The following is a 21,572-nucleotide window of genomic DNA, read 5'->3' as shown; positions in this document are numbered from 1 at the left end:
AATAAACTGACCACAGTGTTTGACATGCCCCGCTGCATGCTGCTGAGTTCTTCATGCTCCAGCACGCAAAAACCTCTCTGATGCTGTCCCAACCTTTAATTACTTTGTTGTCTTCTCCAAAAGGAAATAACTTTTCTTCATAATGTGGTGACTAGAAAAACATTTTTTGTTTTTTAATCCATTAAGCAAACAACACTATAGACAATTTTGCCTTTCTCTTGTCTCATCACCGAGTGACTGTTTGGCTGACAAAAGGTCTCACTCTGTTCGTTGTTCTATAAAGCGTCTGGAGGCAAAATACAAGGAAAATAGACACTAATGCACATGGCAATATATGAAAGCCGACATAATTATCATATAATTATGTTATTGGTTTGTTGGTTTATTGCAATATTATTTTTAATTAGGGTCTAATATTTTTAAGTGCAATTATACATACTATGCCACACTTTATTTTTTTGTTTAAATTGCTATTAGTAATATTTCATGCCTATCTAACTTTTTAAATGAGCTGAAAAAACACCATAGTACAGTAATGCTGCCATCGTTTTCATTGTCTGCTATTGCTGCCCTCTGCTGGCCATATGCTGTCAATGCTTTTATTTTTATTTTGTTATTACGCCGCCTCTGTAGTGGTCATGAGGACTTTATAATAAAGTACTGGTTTTAAATATAAAATAATGAATCTGGCTGAAAACGTGTGGAAGGAAATTTGCAAAATGGAATATACAAATATGTATACGGCTAGTATAACATTGAACATATTTTAAATAATGTTGTGCACAATTTTGGCATATTGATTTCATTTTAATGCAAAAAATGCAACCTTATTTTCTGTGTTCGCTGAATGAATACCACTGCGCATGCGCAACCATTGCCGGACCGTTCTTGTACAGCAAGTATACGCATGCGCACTATAGAGCAACCCAAAGCAGACGAAAAAGAGCGACCGGAGCGACGCAGAGGGAGACTGGCCTTTTCGGCTGAGCTTTTTTTGTGGATTTGGGTCGACAGAGGAGTCGAATACTAAAATGACCAGTGGGTATCGACATATATAAATTTACCGTAAGGCAATACTGTATGTACTTCGCAACAAATGCATGTAAATATGTGCTCGCTTGTTACTGTCGCTGGCGTGAGCCAGTTTGGGTGCCGTCTAATTGCTGGAACAAGACCTTACGTCCTCTCTCAGGGCTTTAAAATTTTACAAAACGCGCACACGGCTTTTGCTTTTATCTTATTAAGGACGGTTAACGTTAACCAAGATGCTTCAAACCACAATTTCCGTTAATTTGTTGGAATATTGGTTCTTTTATCCATTGTTGGGCCTCCTGAAACTGACGTCGGATAACACAAATACTCATTTAAGTGGTCCTTCTTGTTAGGAGTTAAATCGGTGATTTTGTAACAATTTTGTCAAACAAATGTTACGCGAAATATGTAATTTATCACAATATAAGTAAGTGTTATTATGTTTAGCTGACCTGTTGTGTTGGTGCTTGACTTCCTCTTGTTTGCATGCTGCTCCACAGCGCCCCCCTGCCACGTCGGCTGCTTTTATACCATGCACATATTGTTTGATTTTTTTTTTCAAGTGAATGTTGTTTTTTTTTTTATTAGTTGCATTGACCCTACATGACTCCCCCTTAACTTGTTATTCATGTTGGTAGAATGTACAAAGCTCTTCAGGTTTGGCTCTTCCTTCATATTTAAGAAACACTGTTGTATTTTGGCTGACCTCAAAGGGGGAAATCAACGTGAGCTTGCACGCCAAAAGAATGCCAAGAAGGCGAATGAGAGCGGCAAAGGGAAGCGAGGCGATGACGGGCTGTCCGCTGCTGCTCGGAAGCAGAGGTAAGAGACAGGTGGCTTTAAGATTATTACTCGGTTATCACAACAATGCAGGCGTTGGTTCATTAAGGGGGTAATTGCACGAAGCCGTCCATAACTGTCGTGCTTCAGCCCGTTTGCTTGCATGACTGCAATATCACTGACTTTGCGGACTGCTTCCAGTCATGCCCTTTTTATTTCCATTGTGAAAGGTGGCAGTTGTCATGTATAACTGGTGAGAGGAGCAACAGCGATAATTAAATGTATCTTTATTACGCACATGAGTGAGCATAATGTTACTTTTGGATTATTTTGAGTCCTTTTATTCACCGTAGACCTGAATATACATTGTAGGAGTAGAGAAATGTTGCATTTTCACTTAAATATTTATTTATTTATGTGTTATGCATTATGCTGTTCTGTGTGCTTTGCTGCAATGGCGCTCTTTAAAAGTGTTTTAGAAGCTTTTTGTGAAATCTTTGGATTTACACCTTATTTTACGTATATATCTTTGCACCAAATACGCATCGAGTATCTTTTTATTTTAATACTGTCCATGTTGGACCCGAGTACCGAAACACAAATGTGAATGCAACTTGAGCAAACAGAGGAGTTATGATGCTAATTTTCAATGAAGCAGAGCCATCAAAAGACAGGTGCAGCTAAGGAATATGATTAATAATAATCTAAAAATAGAGGGGTTGTCTTATATTCGGGTCAGTGTGGTATTTCTGTCATGGATTGTGTAGGTTACCATAAAGAACAGGCAAGGAGCGATCACATAACTTGTCTAGGTTGCGCGCATGCAGTCAAAATTTGGTCCTAACAATGCTTCCTGTCTTCCTGTGCTGAAGGGATGCTGAAATAATGCAGCAAAAGCAAAAGAAAGCAGACGGCGACGGAGGCAAAGCAAACCCAAAGTCCAAGTGAAGATCCGAGTCGAGATGAATTCATCCATCTCAACCTCCTCTTCCTGATAATCCAGACTCGACATTCATTCAAATGGATCCTACATTCTCCCCTTACGGCAAAACGGCAACGGAATCTTTCTGTACTGTGATATTGTCTCGAGGAAATTTTGGAATACTCTGCGTGCATGCAGAGGAGCGTCTGTGGTTTTTAGCAGAAGGAGAAAGATGAACTGTTGTCCACACCGAGCATCTACGTAACTGTTGTGGTTTCTTTTTCTTGTACAAAGTATGTCTCCTGGTAACGGTTTCAAATAAAGTGTAAATCTTTGTAGGTCCCTCTTGCCTGGGTCATTCTTATACTTTTATATTCTTAGGCACACATTTGTGGTGTAAAATACTTTTTATGACCCTTGACCAAAGAATAAATATGACTCACACATTAAAGAAAAAATCTCATGGAACTTTTGTACAGTGATTCCTTTCCTTTGCCTGGTTACCATAGAGGACCGTGTGCTAACCATAGAACCAGAAATAGAATTTAACTTGACAGGAAAGATTATGGCTGCTCAATACATTTTATATATATATTATATACTACATACAAACATTTTTTTACCAAAGTCATAACATACTGTTATGCCTCCTAATATGGTATACATTGCTGATTTTCAGAAATTGTAGCGTATGGTCTATTCTATTGGAAATACAAATGTTATGCAGTATTCTGGCCACTAGGTGGCAGTAATGACAACACACTGGGGAAACATTACATTACCTTGACACGAAGTCATGAAGCCAGCCATGACATACCTAAAATGAGAGTGAAAACAAGTTCTCCTCACATTAGGTAAGGAAGCGGCAAGTTTTTGGTGTCTACATGTTTGAAAAAATATATATTTAAGGCTAACTGTGTGCTCACTAGCCTGCTTGCTATCTAGTAGCAGCTGTCTCCAGAATAGACATAACTGCATCGATGGCTAAGTGGTACGTCAACGTGGCAGCCATATTGAACGTGTCAAACAAGAGGAATTAATTAAAATTTTTTTGTAGAAAGGCGTTGTATGTGCATTTACTTGTATTTATTTACAGCGCAGCCTTGACACATTCAATATGGCGGCAACGTTGACGTATCAACAAACCCACTTTGATGGCGTCTATGGTCTGAGTCCCTACAGCATAAGAGTTGCACAATATGATGTAAACAATGAATAAAAGGAGTGTAAATATAATATATTTCACGTCTACAGGGCTGTTATAAAATTAAAACAATATTTAGAGAGTCATAAGCAGGTTTTCTATGCTCCAGGTGTGAAAATATGGCATTTATTCACATTGACTCTTATGGAACCAATTAACCGCTATAAACGAGTGATAACTGTAACATTAATTGGAGCAACACTTATGATAATACTGTTTCCGGTTCCGTCTCCATTGCTGTGACTGTCAGGTGTCTTAGAAGGTGAGTAGTTTAATCATATAATGGCTAACGCGACATGAAGACCAAAACATATTGCAAAGTTGACGTTATCGGGATACTGAATTGTGGTTGCTCACCACCAGGGGGCAGCAAAGACCAGCAGAGTTTATTTAGCCGAAGAAACATGTACTTTATATACTGTAAGTGCTATTTTGCTTGTATGTGGCAATGTATTTCTATTCTATATATTTCTTTTGGGAAAGTTTTGTAGGAACATAGAGCACGTTCAATCAGAGAAGCATGTGGCAAAAAAAAAAAAAAAGCTTTTCCTCTGCTTAACGGTGGTCCAATGGTGCAGAACGTCTTAAAGCTCACACATGACTGATTCCTATGATGAATTGTGTGCTTTTCACTGTCACCTGCCTGGAAAAATAAATCAAATGCAAACACTGATTATTTCTGCAAAAATATTAAATAAAAAATATATAAATTCAAGTAAAAAAAACACACACACGTCTTGTCAAAAACATTTATTTTAATCATTTATCTTAAAAACTTTAAAATAAAGTGCTTTTTATGTACAATATAATAAAAACAACAGTCACAATTTGTCTCCATAATACAAAAAAAAATGTACAGTTCACAATTATTTACACAACAAATAATAATTGAAAAAACAGAGGGAAATCATGCAGGCAAGACCACATTTGTCTACTTTTGTTATTCAGTCAACTATGGTGTTTAGTTGGATGAGAGGCTGACTGAGCACTGTGTTATGAATGTTAGTTCTAGTGTGCTGGTCATGTGACTGTTTCAACTTAAATACTCGGGAACGGGAACGGGAAGGGGAAGGCCGACCCAGGTGGCTACATTCATGTCCAGTACAGTATGTCAAAGAGCTACTCAAAACGACAGGATTGCTTTTTGATGAAAAGCTCGTCATGAATAAATACAACACAGCATTTTGGCATGAGTGTTAATTAAGGTCCAACGGTAATATGTCACTTTGAGCAGCTCTCAGTGTTACGGGTAATGTTAGCGTGGAGCTTTTCTCCGCAGTCACGCTATTTTCAGAGTGTTTGGCGGCAATGTCACTGCTGGATAGTACGGCGTGGCTAACAAGGCAGAGCGACGTGCTAGCTAAAGGTATTTCATCCATTGAATGATGTTATCAAGCATATGAAAGCAGGGTATTTTTTTTTTTAGGTGACATGGTACAATCACCATATTAACAGTTTTCATGTACCCCAAAATGGCACTCAAGTCCATTTTTACTGGGTCCAGCCAATCACAGGGCACATATAGACAAACAACCATTCACACTCACATTCATACCTATGGACAATTTGGAGTCGCCAATTAACCTAGCATGTTTTTGGAATGTGGGAGGAAACCGGAGTACCCGGAGAAAACCCACGCATGCACGGGGAGAACATGCAAACTCCACACAGAGATGGCTGAGTGTGGAATCGAACTTGAGTCTTATAGCTGTGTGGCCTGCGGGCTAACCACTCGCCTTCATTCATTTTCTACCGCTTATCCTCACAAGGGTCGCGGGGGGGTGAGGAGCCGAGGGTGGAATTGAATTCGGGTCTCCTAGTTGTGTGGCCTGCGTGCTAACCACTCATCCCCAAAACAAAACATTCATTAATTAATTCATTCATTCATTTTCTACCGCTTTTTCCTCACGAGGGTTGCGGGGGGTGCTGGAGCCTATCCCAGCTTTCTTCGGGCGAGAGGTGGGATTGAATTCTAAATGTGGTTTAAAACATTATTAGAGCCCTCTAGACATGAAATAACACCCCTATAGTTATATTTACACTCGTATTAGCGCATTTAACTATTTTTACGCATGAAAATGCTTAATTTAGGCAGTTTTTTTTGCTTAAAATGCATAGTTTTTTACTATTATTATACTAATATGTCGTAGTCAACCACTTAGAAAGAGCTGTTCTGGTCCTATTTTACGATATATTTTTTTCCCTTTGATAGATAGCATTCCTGCTTTCATATGCTTGATCAACAACCGCCAGTGTGCTCGGTACGACGTTAGTGGTATCGTGTATGTTAGGCAGTAAAGCATGAAGGGAGAAAAGTCATCAGTGTTCACTGGGTACTAGCTCTACAACACATCTTTAAACACACACACACAATATTAAGCACAGGTACAATCAAGGCAACAAAAATAAACACTGATCAATTTTGCGCTGTGCTGTGCAATGGTTGTCAGCGTTGAAGGGAGTGTGAAATATATACGTTACGTCTTTACGGAACTCTGATGGTTCCATATTGTACTTTATGGAGTCACACATAGTATTGTCATCTTTGGAAAAGTCGGCTTTTTTTTGTTTTTAAGTCTCCATAGTGAGCGAGAGTTCTTCATGGTCCCTGTTTGTCTTTCCGGTTTCTGAGTTGTTGCATTTTTTTTTTTTTAAATTGAAAACTGATTTTTAGTGACGTGTGCAAACGACTGGTGAGGATTCAAACTCCCTGACGACTTGTGCTTTCATATTGACATCCAAACGCGTAGAAGAAATGACACCTGGAGGGTTTTATATTGAGTCATTGTGCCTTGCAAAAGCGACAGGCAAAATGGAGTGCAATACTTGTTTGCAACCAGCAGTGGCGCTGTTCTACAACACTGCCGAGGAAACAGGAACGTTCCATCCTGATAAAATCATAGAAAAGGTGTGTCACTATAATTAAAATGATTTTTTTGTTGCAGACTCTCCCTGTCCTCAGATTAGTGGGGCAGTGGACCCCTCTGCCCCGTAAGCATGACAGGCATATTGTTACTATCCAAAATTTGTAGCGTAAAGAATAATAAGACCATCTGAGAGCATACTTCCTACATAATAGGCAGCAATGTGATTAAATGACGTGTAAATACATTTCTATCATAGTCCTTATCGTGTTGTTTTATTTGTTCGGCCATCTTAGCTTGTGGGGAAACAATTTTTTGTTATTTTTCAGATGAAACCTCTACCAATACTAGCTTTTTACTACCCAACCAAGTCAAGGAGATGGCGACTAAAATCTTTATAGGCAAGTTTTTGAGTCTTGAGCCAACTCTCCCTGCTCTTTTTCTGATGTGTGAGGCAGCAACGCTGAGAAAACCATAGTGGATAGCATAAGGACCAATAAAATATCTGTAAAATCTTCAAAACTTTTACTATTTAATGTACTTTTGTTGTTTTTCCAGATTAAAACAAATTTTTTATTCCTTTGAGGAAGGACTGATTGCAAATTCTGCCTAGCAACAAGCAACCACGCAAATATGACATATACCGAGCAACTGCGTTGATCTACATTGCTGCGCCGGCTAGCTAGCTAGCTTGCTAAAATCGCATTTCAATTTTGATGCTTTCTACTGAATCAGGCTATTTGTAGTGTGGTTTAGTATATTAGTGTAGGAAGACAAACAGACAGCAAGAGAGTATATTAGTCTTTCTGGGTTGGTACCTAAGTGGTTGGTGCCCCAACATTTTTTTTTTTTTTTAAATAGAAAGATTCCAGAATTCTGAACTAACAGTCTACGAGTAAAATATCCAACCTCGCATGTCACATTTGTTTTTATTAGTGCCTCAACCTTTTAGTGCGCTTTGCAGATGCTAAAAACAAAGATGGCGGGAGTGGTGGTCACAACACAATGGCACTATTGCATTTCGACAAAACAATTATGTTATTTGTTGCTTTTTTTTTTTTGTTCATTTTTTTTTTGGCACAGTGCACGTGATGATTTGGTGCGACCCTGAAAATGATGTGGACCAACCCCCCCCCCTTACCTTGTTTGTTTCTTGGCTGTCTCATCACATCACTTTTACTTAGTACCAGCAGGTCACGTCACAGAGTGTGGCCGCTTTCTCCAGTGGTCCGTGGTGCATTCACTGGCGCATAAGACAGACTTTTGACGTACATTCAGGAGGTAAAAGTCACTTGTCAGCATCCCTTGTGCTCTGTAGTATCTGTTAAGAAGTTCCGCAGTCAAGAAGTCATCCTCGTTCTTCATCTGCTATCATCCACCGTCATCGTGAAACTGCGTCGCACGCCATTTTTTATCCTCCTCGAACCTGAAATGGTGGCTTTTTTTGTGGGGCCTCGGCAGTAGACTTTTACTGGAGTCTATGAAGACATAAATACTGATAGAGCGTCGAGTGTCCGAGCCCACACGCACACGCATTTTGTAAGCAATGAGTGAAAAGAAACGGCCGTGAGCTGCTTTCTCGTTCCTCTGGCAAACAAAGATGATCAAAATTTTAAAAAAAAACAAAAAAAATGTTGGCGTCCCGCTCGTCTCACACGATGGAGTCTTTAATCTCCGAGCCTAACCGTACCCGAGGTCGGGGGAGTGTGGGCGAGTACTCCACGTGGCTCTCCTTCACGTTGAGAGGCCGCCTGTCGGACGCGTCGGAGAAGCTCTTGCTCTCCGGCGACGACTCCCGAGTGGGCGTGCTGCAGATGTAGTTGTCGTTGAGCGTCTGGTAGCCCTTGTGGTCGGAGGTGGAGACGGGAATGGTGTTACCGTTGAGCGGCAGGCTCTCGGTGGGCTTCCCCACGATCCTCGGCTTCTTCTGCTGCATGTTGGGACACTCGCCTTGCTTCAGCATGGACTTCATGTGGTCGCGGTTCCTGTAGATGACGAACAAGGAGAAGACCACCAAGGAGAAAGCCAGCAGCGCGCACACCACGATGAGCTCGTTCCAGTAGGTCTTGGTGTGGATCTGCTCCGAGCGGGACTCGCCGGGCAGGATCATGGTCTCCACGCGTTTGATGTGCGGCGTCCGGGAGTGGCCCATCATGGTGGTGCTTTCCTGCCGAGGCTCTGCCCTGACACAGTAATTGGCTAGCAGCTGGCGGAAGTTCTCCTCCTCTGACCAACACTCGTACGTCTCCATCTTGTCGCCTTGCGCCACCACCACTAGGCTGCCCTCGGGCGTGGCGTAAAGGAACTGGCTGGCGCTGTCACTGTAGCGCCACTTCCTCTGAGCCAGGTTGGAGCGCAGTTTGCAGGGTAAGACCCGGAATGTGTTGGCGGGGACCGTAATGAGCTGACAACGGGAGCCACCTAGTCCAAAAAAAACGTATAAAAAAACAAAACAATAAGTATGTACTACAAATATGGCTACATTTGAAATAAAAACATCCATCTATTCATCTTCTACTACTAATCCCAGGTCCCAGAAACCTATGCAGGGAAGCCTAGACTTCCCTCTCCTCGGTTACTTCATCCAACTCCTCTCGGTGGTTCCCGAGGTGTTCCAGACCAGTTGAGAGACATAGTCTCGCTAACATGTTCTGGGTCTGGATGGACGGGCCCTGAAAACCACAGAGGCGTCCAGTAGGCATCCTTACCAGATGCCTGAGCCACCTCATCCGGCAGAGACTTTCTCCCAGATGAAAGTGTCTCTGCAGTCATTAGCCACGTATACATGGACCCAAATATTCCAATTGCATTCGGGTTTTTTGCTCAAACGGAAAGAATGTAACCTTTGTATACACCAGTGCCAATCCGAATGAATATATAATCGGATTCCCAGGGGTGGAATATTCCTTTCCCCAATCCGATTGAGGTATCTTGTACCCGCTCAATCGGAAAGTTGTCAGGGTGCATTCTTCTTCATGGTGTTTTTCTTCTTCTGTTGTTTATTGGCGGTTGGCAAGCAGCTTTCGTGTGCATTACCGCCATCTGTGGAACAGAATCTAAACCCTTCTATACGCCATTTTATTAAAAAAGAAAATACATATCTATATTAAACATGTGCCGAGCTTAATTATAAAATATCAGCAAGATTGAACTTTTCCTGTTCCCGGGTGCGTTCTTTCAGCGAATGCTGAGATATGACGTAACACGCAGCTCGAGACGTTCTTCGATTTAAAAAAAATGGACGCGAGCAATCGGCACTGGACTGCTGCGGAAAGTTTGTTTTTGATCCAAACTAAATTTCAAGACTGGACGAACGAAAAACTGGCAATACGGAGTTATTCCAACAAGTGAAAGAAAAACTCAAGGAAGTCGGTATCACGTGATGTTGGTGTTTACGTTTTACTGGGCATGCCCCATTGACTATTCTGGTTGGTTATAGCGGCGCATGTAGACAAGAGATTGGAATATTCCTTTCCATGGATACCATTGCTTTCGGAAAGATTCCATTCGGAAAGAGAAAAACTCCTCATGTAAACGTGGCTAATGTCCATTAAGTCACTACCCAAAGATCATGACCATAGGTCAGGATAGGAACATCGATCGACCGGTAAATTGAGAGCTTTGCCTTTTGGCTCAACTCCCTCTTCACCACAACGGACCCGAGGTCGAGTCCGCATCACTGCAGCCACTGTACCAAACCGCCTGTCGATTCTGCGTTCCATTCTCCCCTCAATGAACAATACCCATGATCTCATCCCAGACCCGGAGATGACACTCCATATCTTTCCGGGCGAAAACCATGGACTTGAACATGGAGGTGCTGATACTCATCCCAGCCACCTCATCCTCTGTTGCAAACCAATCCATGTTTATAACAAAAAAAGCCACCAGTTTCCATCAACAGGCAACTTGCACTCACGGGAAGCAGTGGGTCGAGCAGATCTGGGGCTGGACAGCGTCCTGTTACAGATTGATGAAGTGTCCGCCTCCTCCACATCCTGCTGCCAGTGGCTGACACAAAACATGACAGAGAGACCAAAGAAATAAACACGGCAGCTTTGGTGAAGTGGCTTGTTGTGAGCATACGCTCATCTCTCGCAGTCAGTGTAGTCGCTCTACGCAGTTGGGAATATGGACAATTACACTTTAGTCAATTTTTCATTTACATTCTCAGGTTCTCCTCTCATTCCGTGTGGAAGTGGTATGTTTTTTGGCTTCTTTGTCCTTCCTACCCACTCCGTTTAAAACACTTAAACACTTAAAACTGTTTAGAATAAGTCAATTGGAGCGGCTAACTAGCTAGCTTGGGAGCTGGCTATGCTAGTGGCGTTGGTAGCCTGTGCAATGTGATGTAAACAAAGAATAATAGGAGTGTAAAGGTAACTATTACATATCTAGAGGGCTCCAATTATGCTAAAAACCATATTTAGAAAGTCATAAACATACTGTAGTCTGGAAATTACAGCATATCAATGTACAGTATATCTATAGGACAAGTTGTTTTTAATAACCAGCGGATTGAATTGTCTTCAACGTTAGATGCTACACTGTGTTTTGGTTTTGTTTTGTTTTGTTTTGTTTTGAGCGTATCTTGCTTTACAAATCACTACGGTGACAGCATTGTACCTGTCAGGAGGAGCCATCCTGACGTCACGACACAGGCGCCCGGTCCAAGCGCAGTAGGGGTCTCTGGACAAGACGCACTCGCCACAGCTCAGGTAGTTGGAGCAGTTGGCCACAGGGACCTCCACCAAGCCCGAGTAGGATGACACAAACAACAGACCCTGCGGGTTGGGGAAGAGGCAGTAGGTATGAATGTGAGTGTGAATGGTTGTTTGTCTGTATGTGCCCTGTGATTGGCTGGCGACCAGTCCGCGGTGTCAACAGCTGGGATAGGCTCCAGCACCCCCGCGACCCTCGTTGGGATAAGCAGTAGAAAATGAATGCATGTTTTGGTTTGAGTTGGACCTTCTGGAAGGGGTAAATAACGCTAACCGAGGTTCCACTTTATAACTAAATAGAGCGTAAAATCTATCCAGATGTGCTTTTGCTTGGTGCCAGCAGGGTAGTTCAATTGCGGTTAAAACACATGGTGGTCAAACTCGGAGGCTAGTGGCTGACACGCAGCCTTTTCCTATTAAAATGGCACACACACACACAAGCAAGAACAGTCTATATTAAGGCGGTCTTTACTAGAAATATATTAAACAAACATTATGTGATTAGGTTGTTTGTCTTTCAGAGGTCAGAATACATGGGAACGTCTCTCTCGTACTTTATTAGAATTATATCATCTTCGATAAGGGTCCATTTCGGCTCTGGGAGAGGCCATTATGTCATAAAGAAAGAAAGGTAATGAAATTGAGCCACAGCTAAAACACCAGAGAGGATCATAAACTCTGCTCCAGATGGTGAAATAACTCTTAAGAAAACTCGACGGGATGGCCCCCGTGGGGAGAAATGTCTTCAGGCAGCGAGAGCTGTGGTAAATTTAGCTCTTGTGGCGTTTTTTTTTTTTTTGTGTGTCTTAAATGAATGATTAGAATCTACGAGCACTGAGACAGAGAGTTATCATTTACCCTCTGAGGATCCAGTTCGATGTGCTGGACAGGCTGCGGGTCAGGAAAGAGGATCATTTCCTCGATGATGTGCATCTTGTCGTTGGCGTTGACGGCCTTGTGCAGCTTGCCGTCATCTGGGTAACAAGAACAAAACAGTAACAACTTTCATTGATTTCCTCATGAAAATAAAGTGTGTATTTTTTATTTATTTTTTTGCTCACCCGTTCCGATAAAGAGCACGTCGTACGCCCTCTCCATGCCTTGGATCTTGTGCACGGCGATCTGTGTGTAGCGCACGCTGCGTTTCAGCAGCAAAGGGGCGCTTCGTATCACACTGTCCATCAGGAAATGGTCCTTGACAAAGTTCAGCACCTTGTCAGGCATGTGCAAAGACGACTGAATTCCCATTTGCCTGGCATGGTTGGTCACGCACTGCGTTGGTGTGGAATAGACAGAAGAGAAATTCATCGTGAACTGACATTTCCAAGGCTTAAAAAATAAGCGGAGAATGCTCCACTCACCGCTCCAGGTCGTGGTTCTGGTGCTGGGTGGTTGTAGGTGAACCATTGCTGAGTCTCTCTGTTGACCTGTCGGTACCGCCCACTGAAGGTTCGCTCTACTTGTGCCATCGTGAAGGCGCACACTGCCGAGCTACCTGATGCTCCTTTATACCTGTCAACACGGTTAAAGTTCCCTATTAGACAGTTACTCATCATGAATCATAATGTTCATATGTTATAGGTGTCCATATATATGCCTGATGATGGAAATCATCAATTATTATGGTTAATTGGTTCCAGACCTGATCGTGATAAGTTAATTTCCATGAAGTAGGAAGTTATCCTCGCGGGGGTGCTGGAGCCTATCCCAGCTGTTTTCGGGCGAGAGGCGGGGTACACCCTGGACTGGTCGCTAGCCAATCACAGGGCACATATAGACAAACAACCATTCACACTCACATTCATACCTATGGACAATTTGGAGTCGCCAATTAACCTAGCATGTTTTTGGAATGTGGGAGGAAACCGGAGTACCCGGAGAAAACCCACGCATGCACGGGGAGAACATGCAAACTCCACACTGGCCACTGGCCGAGGGTGGAATTGAACTCGGGTCTCCTAGCTGTGAGGTCTGCGTGCTAACCACTCGACTACCATGCAGCCTAGGATTCCTTATTTATAAATAAAATATTTTCGTAGGTAGAGCATTGAAAATTGCCCTGTGATTGGCTGGCAACCAGTCCAGGGTGTACCCCGCCTCTAGTCTGAAGACAGCTGGGATAGGCTCCAGCACGCCCGCGACCCTCATGACGATAAGCGGTAGAAAATGAATGAATGAGAGCATTAAAAATCTGTTTACAACCTTTTAATACTGTAAATATTTTTTTTACTTTATTAGAGCCCTCTAGACATAAACTAACACCCCTATAGTCACCTTCACACTTGTATTACCCAATATTGTGGACATGATAACAGAAAATAGGTCATAGACTCATGCACGTGTATCAATCCGCTACAAAATATAGTCCACATTCCCAATAAGGTAAATAGAAATATACATTCGTCTCGTACCACTGTGACGTGAAGACACCATAAAAAACGGTGCTCTCCCAGCCGTCTCCCGTGGGCTTCAGGACAAACATGTCCTGGAGGATGTTGAAAGGGAAGCCGTCGTCTGGGAGGGAGCACAGGAGCTGGGCCTTCAGGAAAGTGGTCCATTTCTTCTGCAGCACCCGCTCGCCCCCTCTGTCGCCCTGGAAACGAGTATAAATAGGCACGTCAGACAAGGACGTGACCCAGTCAGCGTTTCCCATACAGTCATTTATTTGTGGCGGCCTGACACAAATAAATATGGACCGCAACAAAGCAAAGACTTGTCACTAGTTTCCAGGGGGAATACATTTACTGTGACACTACTGGAGTTTTATTTACGTCTTAAATGGCTTATTTACTCTTATTTTGCTATGGTATTTATGTCTTATATGGCTATTTTTTCTGACTATATATGTTAAACAATAATGTTAAAAACTATATTTAGAAGATTGGAAACAGATTTTCTATGGCATAACTATGAAAATATTCTATTTATTAATACGGAATATTGAGTCCTACTGGAACTAAACACCCGCGATAAATGAGCATAAATTTTATGGCCACCAATGGATTGTTTTTAGCATCTTTAATGCAAAAAAATGTGTCAAATTAAATTTTTCGGTATACGTCCCTGTATGAGAAAAGTTGAAACACTAGATTTAGAAGATCGGAAACAGATTTTCTGTGGCATAACTATGAAAATATTTTATTATTAATATGGAATATTGAGTCCTACTGGAACTAAACACCCGCGATAAATGAGCATAAATTTTATGGCCACCAATGGATTGTTTTTAGCATCTTTAATGCAAAAAAATGTGTCAAATTAAATTTTTCGGTGTACGTCCCTGTATGAGAAAAGTTGAAACACTAGATTTAGAAGATCGGAAACAGATTTTCTGTGGTATAACTATGAAAATATTTTATTATTAATATGGAATATTGAGTCCTACTGGAACTAAACACCCAAGATAAATGAGAATACATTTTATGGCCACCAATGGATTGTTTTTAGCATCTTTAATGCAAAAAAATGTGTCAAATTAAATTTTTCGGTATACGTCCCTGTATGAGAAAAGTTGAAACAGTATACAGGGCTCTACGTTAAAAAAAAATGACTTGCCCATGGGGAATCCTTAAGGTGAGAACTATTTGCCCGAACTTGCCCCATGTAAAATGAAAAGACTGCCATAATGATATCATATATCAATATATGCTGATAATTCATCAGATAATAGTACTGATGCATTGTATTTGGAGGAATGTCTGAAAATTTGTGGAGATAGATGTTAACATGGCAAGCCATGCTACCTTACACATGGTAGTCGTAGTAAGCAGTGATATTTATAAGTTGTGCACCACAATGAAACATTTGACACATTTGTGTACTAGTAAAGTGTTTTAATCCAGAAAAAAATGCTCAATGGTCAAACAATAATTTGTGAAGCAAAGGTGAGAAAAATACACAGAGAAATGAAACCGCTAGATTTTGCAGCTTGTGCAAAATCAGCACTTGGTATTGGATCTAATGGGTGGTGTTTCATTGTGACCACTTCAAATTGTCACAGCAATGTGATTCACTCACCTTTGCCATCATTTGATTTGCTGCCGCTAATAAAATACTTGTTTAGGAGGCACTGTTTCATCACTTTTTGGTGTTTTCCTTCAGAAGTTGTTGAAGAATTAGACAATGTTGGCAGGGACGCCATGATAGATGTTTTCCTAGTAAAACGATCGCTGATTGGTTGATCGTGAACAAGAACGGGTGTGGGTAAAACGCGGATTGTGGATTACCGACCGCGGTCTAAAAAAACGATTCTGATTGGTCCAATTCAAGATTTGCAAGGATTGGTTTGCAAATTACCACCGGAATTACGCAGTCCGTGTTTTACCAACACCCAACAAGAACCGCTTTTAAAAAAACTCTTGGCAGTATGGCATGCTAAAGTGCACTTGCCCGACGGGAATATTAATGATTGGATTTACTTGCCCGAATTTTGTTTTAACTTGCCCTGGGCCATCGGTACATCGTTATTGTCGAGCCCTGCTATATTTAGAAGATCGGAAACAGATTTTCTATGGCATAACTATGAAAATATTTTATTATTAATATGGAATATTGAGTCCTACTGGAACTAAACACCCGTGATAAATGAGCATACATTTTATGGCCACCAATTAATTGTTTTTAGTATCTTTAATGCAAAAAAAATGTGTCAAATTCTATTTTTCGGTATACGTCCCTGTATGAGAAAAGTTGAAACACTATGTAGAATCATTAAAATAATAAGATTATGTGAGTCCCCTTTTGAGTTCAAAGCTCCAGTTGTCTCTTAAAGGAGACACAGCATAGCACAATCGTAAACAAAGCCGGGATATTAATTACTGCTTTGGGATCCCGCCTCACTTCTCCCCCAAGATTTAACATAGCCTGCGAATCTCCACATAAACACTTATCAGACAAACCTTGCTGTGGACTGGTAATCATCAAAAGGCCTGCTGCGTAAAGTAAAACAAATACACAGAGGAGGAACCAAAACAGCGTAATCTCAAGACAGCTTGCAGATGCAGCAGCGTTACAGCTTCCATAACCCTGAACTCCCTTATAAGAGAAGAAGCAGAGATGACAAGATGCTCACAAAAAAAAACTTGTGAGCTCTTAAATATGAACAATGTTCTTAGGTGAATGAAGCCCTTGTGGGACTGCTGCAGGCTTGGGGAGCCAATTAGAGGGCGCTAGTAGCCTAGCTGCGATAATGAGATGGGCCGCATTCTTGCTCTCTCAGCTGTCCATTGCTGTGTTTGCTGAGTACTTCAGTTTTTACATGCCGCAACTCACCCCACACATGGAAAATATGCAACATTACTGCGCCTCTCGTGTCATATTTGCATGAAAACATATTTACCATTTCGTGGAATTCTTACAGAGCTGCAAAAATGACAGGAAACATTGTAATATACGTGTTAGGCCAATAGATGGCAGGTGTGTCAAACTCATCTCATTGGTCAAAGTACAAACCAAACTACCACGCCAACTATATATCATTATTATTATTTAACCATTTGTGGTTAGCGAGTGGTTAGCGTACAGGCCTCACAGCTAGGAGACCGGAGTTCAATTCCACCCTCGGCCATCTCTGTGTGGAGTTTGCATGTTCTCCCCGTTCTCCCACATTCCAAAAACATGCTAGGTTAATTAGCGACTCCAAATTGTCCATAGGTACAAATGTGAGTGTGAATGGTTGTTTGTCTATATGTGCCCTGTGATTGGCTGGCGACCAGTCCAGGGTGTACCCCGCTTCTCCCCCGAAGACAGCTGGGATAGGCTAAAATTTTTACTTTATTTTTTATTTTTATTTTTTTGTTTTATTGTACCGCACTTGAATTCTCTTTTGCTCGTGTATGATTGAAAAGGGCTGCACGGCGGACGGGGGGGTTAGCGTGCAGGCCTGACAGCTAGGAGACCAGAGTTCAATTCCACCCTCTGCCATCTCTATGTGGAGTTTGCATGCGTTGGTTTTCTCCGGTTTCCTCCCACATTCCAAACACATGCTAGTTTAATTGGCGACTCCAAATTGTCCATAGGTATGAATGTGAGTGTGAATGGTTGTTTGTCTATATGTGCCCTGTGATTGGCTGACGACCAGTCCAGGGTGTACCCCGCCTCTCGCCTGAAGACAGCTGGGATAGGCTCCAGCACCCACGCGACCCTTGTGAGGATAAGTGGTAGAAAATGAATGAATGGATCAAATACCAAAATGTGTAGTATAGCATAACCTAGTGGAGGTTGTCAATGGAACGATCCACAATGATCAATAGAGCACATACTTATTAACGGTCATACAGTGTGTAATGGAACTAGAATAAACTTCCTGTTCATGTACTATATCTACAGTAAATAACCAATCCATGTTACATTATTTTGTATTTGGCTGCTCTGAATCTTTTGCGTCACTCTAAAGCTTTAGTACGTAATCTACACCCCCTCAGTGTGCACACCTGAATAAACACAGGAAAGAGTGAGCGGGCAGGAGGAAGGGAGGAGGACATATTGGTTAGGACAACAAGTCGGAAGCAAAATGACTTGGCAGGGCAAAGCAAAACAGTAGTAGGAACACGGTGGGAAACCGTCAAATATGGTGCGCTTTATCTTAGAGCAGACACAGCGCAGAGTCTGTGCTTGGGGGTGGTGGTGGGGGGGGGGGTATACCAAGATGAAATAAACACTGTTAAAAACAGAGAGACAATGTGTAGCAAATGCTAAACCAAACCAGCATTACTATGCTATGCATTGATTAGTTAAGCACAGGAGGATGAAATGGAGCACCTGCATGAACACATGCGGCCTCCAGTGCAATCAAAGGCCTTTGGAAGGACCAAGAGTGCACAGTTCATCTGCAGCAGGCAGCCACAGTTTGGGCTCTTTCACAAAGTCATCTCCATATATAGAACCCAGGAGGCGCTCGGCTGGTTCCAAAAGCCTTGCAAGAACGAGTCATTAAGCTGTCACTTAAGATTACACGCTGCCCCCCCCCCTCCTCGCCCCAGCCACTGCACACGTTAGCGCCCCTGGTGAACAACAGGCTGAATGATGATGAAGGCTGAATGCATGTGTACAAAAAAAAAAAAAAAAGCATGGCGGCTATTTCGCTGTGCTGATGACAAAGTGAAAAGAGTGCGATACAAGTGGGAAGTTACAGCGATTCAATGATGACAGGCCACACAGTCCGGTGGTTCATTTGTATTGTGGCAAAGCCAACCTTGATTATTGCATGGTTGTAGACTACTATAATGTTTCCCACCGGACATCCTCTAATTCAGTGTTTCCCAACCTTTACTGAGTCAAAGCGCATGTTTTACATTCTTACTGTGTTGTATGTTCTTACTGTGTTAACTCATTCAATCCCAGCCATGTTACAAAAGCAGTCTTTATCATTACCGGCCATTTTTGAGGATTTTGACTGATCAAAAGGCACACAGAGTATTGTGATATACATGATATAGTATACCAAAAACAAAGATTAAACTACCTTTCTACTTTTTCACATTTGCAACTGCACACACCTGCTGCCTTCTTGTGGAAGAACATTTAACTCTTTACACATGCAGTTGAAATGAAAAAAATATGATATAATATACTGTAGATAAAACGTGTAGCTGTGGATTAATTGAGTTAACCATAAACCAAAGGTGATTAATTGCGATTAAATATTTTAATCGATTGATAGCCCTACTGTGCACATCTCATGTCAATTGTATTTATCTTTAAATTTTGCCTTATTGCTGTACGGCGGACGTGTGGTTAGCGCGCAGACCTCACAGCGAGGAGACCCAGGTTCAATTCCACTCTCGGCCATCTCTGTGTGGAGTTTTCTCTGGGTACTCCGGTTTCCTCCCACATTCCAAAAACATGCAAGGTTAATTAGCGACTCCAAATTGTCCATAGGTATGAATGTGAGTGTGAATGGTTGTTTGTCTATATGTGCCCTGTGATTGGCTGGCGACCAGTCCAGGGTGTACCCCGCCTCTCGCTCGAAGACAGCTGGGGTAGGAATTGAACTATGGTCTCCTAGCTGTGAGGCCTATGCGCTAACCACTCGACCATCGTGCAGCCCATTGTGCGATTTCCTATCACAGTACAAGCCTTGCGATGACCGTGTGCCACCTATCAAATTTACTTACTTATTTCACTCTTGCCAACAAGAGTGAAAGCAGTACCTCTCGTCTACTATGTCCTTGGTGGAGGTAATAATAACAAGAATGGGAGTGCAGGTGGTGGAGCTGATGACGTTGCAGGGAGGAGGAAAGAGGGAGGTGAAGATGATTCACAGGCAGGGAAACTAAACGTGTTAAAAACAAGTTTGTACAGCATGTGATGCAGTATTTCCATCATCATGACAAACGTCCACATGTCTTAACGTGGGAGCGTCCCACCTCATTCTGACAACCAACTGTACCCTGCTTATAGACAAAGGCAAGCCCGCTGAGTTTTTGTTTTTTTTTCTGTATGTGCAGCCAGCCAGGTGTCTTCCTCTTACCTTGCACACGCGAGCGATCCTCGACACAATGGTGTTGTCAAAGAAGTCAAATTCCTTTCCCGCCTCACTGAAGAAGAAGTAAATCTTGTCGTCGTCGCCCACAGGGTTCCCTATTGGCTGACTCTCCTCGATGTAAGCCGAACCAACAAAGAGCGGATCTGTCGGGAAAAAGGTGTCATTGTGTATCACCTTCATAGACAACAATGGAGGGGGCACAAACTTTTTTCCACAACATTCTTCATCTTTTGTTTATTAAACCTGCTAAAACTCATCCGATGTAAGTCAACATATCCTAAGCAGAAAGCGTATTATTATTATTACATTCTTTCTTTATGCTCTTTCCCCCATTTTTGGAGTATTTGTTTAATTTTATTTAAACAAGCTACAAGCCACAAACAGCCCACGTGCTGCATCTTGAATACCTTGGATTCATAGTGTATGTATATTGGACTGGTTTGAGTCTTTTTAGAATATTCATTCATTCATTCATTTTCTACCGCTTATCCTCACGAGGGTCGCGGGGGTGCTGGAGCCTATCCCAGCTGTCTTCGGGCGAAAGGCGGAGTACACCCAGGACTGGTCGCCAGCCAATCACAGGGCACATATAGACAAACAACCATTCACACTCACATTCATACCTATGGACAATTTGGAATCGCCAATTAACCTAGCATGTTTTTGGAATGTGGGAGGAAACCGGGGAGAACATGCAAACTCCACACAGAGATGGCAGAGGGTGGAATCGAACTCTTGGTTGTGTGGCCTTTGCGCTAACCACTCCTTCACCGTGCAGCTAATACATATACATGTGTGGTGTATAATTTGGGTATTTACATGAGTATCTGCTTGGTAAGATATCTAATGACTTCCTTATTGTACAACACAACCAGACCCTTCCATTTCAGGCCAGCCAATCACCGGGCACATATAGACGGGCACATATAGACAAACAACCATTCACACTCACATTCATACCTATGGACAATTTGGAGTCGCCAATTAACCTAGCATGTTTTTGGAATGTGGGAGGAAACCGGAGTACCCGGAGAAAACCCACGCATGCACGGGGAGAACATCCACACAGAGATGGCCGAGGGTGGAATTGAACCCTGGTCTCCTAGCTGTGAGGTCTGCGCGCTAACCACTCGACCGCCGTGCCGCCCTTTTTAGAACATTTTAAATATAAAAATGGCGCTCCACATCCTTTGATTTTATTAAAAAGTTTCAACACCCCTGTTTTAAATGTATGAAGAAGTCCGTCCTGGGAGAGTAGATCAAGCTAAACCCTTGGTGTAATTGCACTCAGATGTCTCATCAGCATGAATTACCTCCAGATCCAAATACAAGAGGGGGGTCTTAATAGTGCATGGAGTACTGTGCCAGAGCGCTTCATGAAGTGCATGTGTGGCGACCGATACAAGTCGGCCCCTGCAATCTAACAGCGCTTGTCCTCTCTGCATGTATTAGTCGTACCCGGGGCTTGCTAATGAGCACTACTTTTCTAACCTGGCCCACTCGGCTGCGTACTAAGTAGATGATAGAGGAATATCAACCACAGGTTTATTATGGGGGGGGGGGG

General features: G+C 42.3%; 2 protein-coding genes across 5 annotated transcripts in view; one reads left to right on the top strand and one right to left on the bottom strand.

The window, feature by feature from the left end:
- The first annotated feature begins 890 nt into the window (after positions 1–890).
- On the top strand, positions 891–3,076 carry LOC131139448 (small EDRK-rich factor 2-like). Its single transcript, XM_058089087.1, has 3 exons — positions 891–1,038; positions 1,746–1,854; positions 2,685–3,076. The coding sequence occupies exons 1-3, from the start codon at positions 1,032–1,034 to the stop codon at positions 2,758–2,760; spliced, it is 192 nt and encodes a 63-aa protein (XP_057945070.1). The 5' UTR covers positions 891–1,031; the 3' UTR covers positions 2,761–3,076.
- A 1,599-nt stretch (positions 3,077–4,675) lies between these two features.
- The window catches only part of LOC131139823 (semaphorin-4B-like), a 97,864-nt gene continuing 80,967 nt past the window's right edge, over positions 4,676–21,572 (bottom strand). For all 4 annotated transcript variants that reach the window (XM_058089726.1, XM_058089725.1, XM_058089729.1 and 1 more), the window contains 8 exons: positions 19,994–20,151; positions 13,935–14,116; positions 12,885–13,035; positions 12,585–12,795; positions 12,382–12,497; positions 11,429–11,586; positions 10,722–10,813; positions 4,676–9,223 (listed from right to left, as the gene is read on the bottom strand). In XM_058089726.1, the coding sequence (XP_057945709.1) occupies positions 8,454–9,223; positions 10,722–10,813; positions 11,429–11,586; positions 12,382–12,497; positions 12,585–12,795; positions 12,885–13,035; positions 13,935–14,116; positions 19,994–20,151 (1,838 nt within the window). In that variant the 3' untranslated portion in view covers positions 4,676–8,453. The remainder of the gene's footprint in view (positions 9,224–10,721; positions 10,814–11,428; positions 11,587–12,381; positions 12,498–12,584; positions 12,796–12,884; positions 13,036–13,934; positions 14,117–19,993; positions 20,152–21,572) is intronic.

This window comes from Doryrhamphus excisus, chromosome 12 (assembly GCF_030265055.1).
Source record: "Doryrhamphus excisus isolate RoL2022-K1 chromosome 12, RoL_Dexc_1.0, whole genome shotgun sequence".
Classification (NCBI taxonomy): domain Eukaryota; kingdom Metazoa; phylum Chordata; class Actinopteri; order Syngnathiformes; family Syngnathidae; genus Doryrhamphus; species Doryrhamphus excisus.
This window is presented reverse-complemented; position numbering and strand designations above follow the sequence as displayed.